General features: G+C 45.9%; 1 protein-coding gene across 1 annotated transcript; it reads left to right on the top strand.

Moving 5' to 3' along the window:
• Nucleotides 1-1,897: 1,897 nt before the first annotated feature.
• H310_13729 (hypothetical protein) lies at nt 1,898-2,452 on the top strand (the record flags this gene model as incomplete). The annotated part of the gene is made up of 2 exons (XM_008881354.1): nt 1,898-1,981; nt 2,177-2,452. 2 exons carry the CDS (start codon nt 1,898-1,900, stop codon nt 2,450-2,452), a joined length of 360 nt encoding a protein of 119 aa, XP_008879576.1.
• Nucleotides 2,453-5,774: the final 3,322 nt, after the last annotated feature.

The following is a 5,774-nucleotide window of genomic DNA, read 5'->3' as shown; positions in this document are numbered from 1 at the left end:
TCCAAGACGAGACTCCAATAGCTGTTGACAATGCACGATACTTCTGACGCTGAGTCAAAGTTGTTGCCTTAATTCGCTGCTCGATCTCACTGATTGTGTAGGTTTTACGTCGCCCTGTGTTGTTCATTCGGGAGGATACGTCGGCTCGGCAGCCTGGACTTGCCATCGCTCGGCCGCGTTGCAATATCCTGGATACGGTCGAGGGGTGGACACCAAACGCTTGCGCAATGGTCGCAATGGATGCACGTGAGACCTTGCCGTCCACACTGCGTAGAAGAAGCTCTTCGTATACAGCTCCTCGTTGCTCGTTGGTAAGGTTTGGCTTGGATTTGTATGCAGACTTTGCATGCAGCTTGTGTTGGCAGTTGTGCAAATAAAATAGAAATAAACATACTGTGCGATAGAACTCGACGAGAGCTATTTAGCCACTCAATTTTGGTCTACTTCCTCTTTCCCATATTACTCGTCGATTTGACTTCTCAACGACCCCACAAATTCATTTCTTTACCAAACTTGATGAAAGGTATCATTCAATGAAGAGCATAAAAATCCAAGGAACCATTCATTGGCTGTCAAGAGCATATCTTGAATTTTGGCGCCCAAAATCAACTTCTCATTTTCACCAGCCGAGTAAAAACACACCACATATAAAGATCAACACACATTTGAATTTGCCGCCATGCCCCAATCCTTACGCGAGGTTTCCTGCGCCAAGTGGTCCGACACGTACACCGTTCCTTAAAGCTTGATGGCTGATCCACTCTCTTTCGCCAAAACTGCTAACGAACTTGACGTCAGTGCGCGCGTGGTTTCCGCCATCTGGCGAAAGTTTCGCAAGATCTGAACTGTCAACTCCAACAAGACAGGCAGAGTTGGTCCTAGAAAGCGCTGCACGGTTAAAGACAAAGCCCTGTCTCGCTTCTCTTGTTGGCGAGGGCATTAATAACCAATGAAAGTGCTGAGAATTTTTGTAAGCCAGTCATATGCGTTTGTGTTTCAGTAATATGGAACAAGTGTGATTTTCAAATCGACGAGTAATATGGGACAGAGGAAGTATTAGCGTAGTGCGCATATAATTGGGCATGTTCAGATCAAAATAATTGTCATTGCTTTAATGATAGGTTTAGATATGTTTGAACTTACGTTAAACCACACTGCAAACTCTCTCTTACGACGTTGGGCATGGTCAGAGCCAAACAATTGTCAGCACTTCTCCGTACCGTACTTGACATGTCTGTTGCGAAGGGAAAAAACCTGTAAATACTTATTCAATCAATATATTATTTTCTGCAATACTCGTTTGTAACCTATACCCATGAAAATTTATAGCATAGGTTGTGGGATTGAACAGGTTAAGTCTAGCTACGATTTCTTTATACAATCATAACTTGCAGAATCTTATATTCTATTGCAGAATCTGAATATAAATATTTGGAGGACACTGTCATTTTGAATACTGTGCCATGTGATATGGCTTCGCAACTGACATGTCAACTAAAGTATTTCTAACATTTTCATGTGCACATATAATTATTTCGCGCACTGTACTAAGTGGAAATGGTCCCCAGATCGATGGAGATGATTCAAGTCAACCGATGCAACATTGAGAGGAATCGAGTTGGGACCGATGCAAGGATGAAGAGGAAGAAGAATCGAGTTGGGACCTATGCAAACATGGAGAGGAAGAGGAATCGAGTTGGGGTTCAACCCCTCGCCGATGTATGAGACAGAATTCGGAGATGCTTGCCGTGCCCTATCCGTATTTTTTACCCATATATTTTTACAATTTGGCGGCAACTCGGGAAATTTATGCGTGCAAGCCGCAAAAATGGCAGAATTGGCGGCAAGCCTTGGACCTGCCGAGTCCGGATACAGTGCTATTTTCCAGTCAAGCGAAATGACGGACACGACGGACGACGCACGGGAGGTGCAAGAGAAGAAGTGGTGGGCCGAATACGACGACGTGATGCTGTTGACTCAGGTCAACAACGAGTGCTCATTCACGAAGAGACAACCGACAAAGGCCTGGGTGTCTTTGACGGCGACGTTACGGAGTGTTGACGATTTTTCAAGGCGTAGCATAGATTGAAAGAAGGCCCAGAACCGTTTCCTGCTTCTTCTTTTTCAGCACAGGACGCACAATGCGACTGCGGCCTGCTTGTCTGGTGTTGTGTAGGAGGAGACGAGCAAGGACCGCCTTCTGGACGACTTGGTTGCACTGTTCGATGATGCCATGGCCAAGAAGACAAATCGCGAGATTAATGATGCAACTGACAAGGCCGAGTGCGTCAAGTGTATTCGAGAACAAGCAATGCAGCGTGGCAGGCGTCAATCAACTTCGGACTCGTCCGACACCGTTGAAAATGCTATCAGTAGCAAGCGCAAACTGATTGTGGAAGCCCAGGAAAATGAAATTGTGTTGGAGCGCAAGAAATTGGAGTTAAAAAAATGAAGCTTCAACATGAGCTAGAGGAAAAGGCGAAGGAAAGAGAGGAGAGAGAAAGTGACCGTTTGGAAAGGCAACAAATTAGAGAGGTGGAAAACCAGCGATTTGAGGACATGATGCGTATTCTTGGACTCTGCATTGAGAAAATGCACAAGTAGTTCATAAGTCTAACCAAATGTCGAGTATTCTTTTGGTGATGGTATGTTAAGTAGTCTATCCTAATGTCAAGTACTCTTTCAAGTGATGGTGGGTTCAATTGGAACTACTGACTTGTTTGATGTCCCCCGTTGTAGCACGATTGACAATTTGTCAACAGCATCGCCAAATTGATCGCCTTGCCGACACTTTGTAGCATGATTTTTTGCTGCATTTTATACGTCACAAACGCCCATTGCGTCTTCATTCGACAGAACCCCCATTCTACTGATTGACGCACACGACTCATCGACGAATTGAAGTCTTTCTCACAGCTTGAAATGTCCCCTTTGAATCCACTGCATATCCACCGTAGCACACCATAGGCGGGATCACCGTAAATCAAGTACGGTTCAAACGATTCGGCATGGCAATCCAAATAATCCATCAACTTGCTTTCCCACAATATAGTAGTGTCATGGCGTGAACCCTCGGTAGGGCCCCAGACTTTTATACACAGTCCGTCCATCCGGCGTGGTGACGGCTTGAAAGTTCAAACAATGTCGTCGCTTGTGGCCGCTGTAAATCAGTCTTTGCAGGTCACCAGGCGCATCATTTGCATGACTTGGACTGTCGCGTTTTTGTGTAATTCGACAAGTTTCAATTTTTGACCCGTCAATGAATCCAAAGATGTTTGGCATGGCTGACCCCTTCTTTTCAATTGCGTACAGTTCCAAACGATCCAAAACCAAGTGATGGGCAAAGTAGACGACTCCATTCCATTTGTCAAACAACAAGTCTACCACACAGTTGAAAATACGGCAGAGCGATTCCCGAGATCGTCCAAACGATTGCATCATGTCGTAATAACGACGCGGATACGACAGCCGGTTGAGTACCACACACAAAGCGTCCACCCCAAGACATCGGCCGCCCGTTTCTGTCACAATGACGTTTGGTAAAAGCAAAAGGGAGGAAAGCTCCATCAAGCCATTTAGGTCACCGGAATTTGAGCACACAGTCAGCGTCGGACATTTCGGTGATAACCAAGCTCCCTTTCGGGACAACAGGTCGCTCGACGGCATAGTCCAGAAGGCGCAGGAGCCGTAAGCGGCGCTTGTATAGCAGGTGGCGATATATTCGTAGGAATGCTTTGATCTCGTCGGCTCAAAGCATGTTTGCGAGTGAGTTGCGTTGTGCGATTGCGATGTTCCGGATACGGGAAAGGCATGGCAGATTTTTCTCAAAATCACATTGTATGGTTCCCGCAAATTTACAGTCCATGACAATAGACAAATTCTGCTAAGTTGAATTCCTTGTGAGAGCATTCTGGAAAATTCTATTTCCCTGTGAAAAATGTTCTGCTACAAAGAATTTTACTTTTCATGTTACAATTTGCAGAATGGACACCACGATGACCATCATGGTCATGCTTGGGCTGATGGCTCACCTATCCACCGAAACATCCAATGCGATTGCCATCCCAAAATACCGTTTTGACCTCAACGCTCAAAGCGACAACACTTGCGAGTACCATTTTCGCTTTAAACATCGTGAAATCATAGACGTCGCTCACCAACTTGGCATTCCTAACCCATTCCCGAACACGTTTCGCTACTACGTCACTGCCGTGGAGGCCCTTTGCATTCTGCTGAACCGTTTGGCTTGGCCACATCGACTGGGGTCAATGGTGCTGCTGTTTGGTCGATCACGTCAGGCATCTGTGCGATTGCGAACGAAACCATGGCCTTTGTGTACAACCGCTTCCATTATTTGCTCTTCTGGGACGACGGCCGTCTGGATGGACAGTGGATGCAAAGGTGCTCAGATGCCATTTTTGCTAAAGGTGCTCCATTGGACACATGTATTGGGTTTATTGATGGGACTGTTCGTGGGATTTGCCGTCCTGATGATGGCCTTCAGTCTGTTGCGTACAACGGTCACAAGGTAGAAATTAACAAACGTGGTTTTGGTCTCAATTAAATTTTGTTCTAGAGAGCATGCTTTAAAATTTCAATCGATCACGGCTGCAGATGGAATAATTGTTCACTTGTATGGCCCTGAACCTGGTTCACGACATGACTTGTATCTTCTCGAAAGGAGCAATACTTTTCCGTATTTGTACGATCGGCTCTTGGCGAACGGAAAGCGATACCTCGTTTATGGTGATCCTGTGTATGGGATTAACAGTGTCATTGTGAGTGGCTATAAAGGATCACGTTTGGAGCCGTCACAAAAGAAGTTCAATAGCGCCATGATCTCCGTTCGGGTCAGTGTCGAGTGGGGATTTGGTCTTGTTACCAAGCTGTGGACCTTAATTGACTATTCCGGGGGTCAAAAGTTAGGGTCCCAGCCAGTGGGAATGCGCTACGCTGTTGCCGTACTCCTGACAAATATTCACACTTTGTGTGAAGTCTGGCAACCAAATTTCGAATGCGCTACGCTGTTGCCGTACTCCTGACAAATATTCACACTTGTGTGAAGTCTGGCAACCAAATTTCTAATTTTACTAGATGTTCCATTCCAAGTTCAATCAGACAAATTCTGCAATTCAACAGCAACTTTCATATTTATTTGTTAATGCTTTGGTAAGAAGGACCACAGCACGTCAAATGTACCCTGCACAAACTTCCACTGATTTTCGCTGTCACGTTTTTCGAGATCCAATCACGCCTCTCTTTTGGATTTGCCCAAAGTAAACCTTGCCTCATCGAGTTTGAGGCGTCGTTGAGCCAATGCATTCGCTTGGGCAGCGCTCTCAATTTCACGTGACTTGAATTCATTTGCGCGCTCTAAATGCACTGCTAAGCTCTCGAGGGCGCTCGCTGTGTCCGGAACTTTTTGCACGCGACAAAACTTTTTCTTCTTGCCCTCGCCTGGCGGAACGTCGACGTTACTTTCAGCATCGATAGACTTCCGCTTGGCAGCATAAGCTCGCGTTGCAGCGTCACGCAATCTCTCACCATCGCTCTCCCGCTTTTCGAACTTGGCCGTCTTCTCTTCCTTGACAAAACGCTTGCGGTCTTGCGAGGTATTCATCTAGAACGTGAGATAAATTTGTTCTCAGCAAAACATGGCATACATTACATGTCCAATATGCATGTCTTACCAGGTCCACGATGTCCTGCATCAATTGTTCTCGCTCATTGTACTCTTCCTCTGTGCCTGATGCACGGAGGGAGTTCAGTTTGTC

The sequence above is a fragment of the Aphanomyces invadans genome (assembly GCF_000520115.1).
Source record: "Aphanomyces invadans strain NJM9701 unplaced genomic scaffold supercont1.55, whole genome shotgun sequence".
Lineage (NCBI taxonomy): Eukaryota > Oomycota > Saprolegniomycetes > Saprolegniales > Verrucalvaceae > Aphanomyces > Aphanomyces invadans.
The sequence above is the reverse complement of the archived record's forward strand: the minus strand, read 5'-3'. Positions and strand labels throughout refer to the sequence as shown.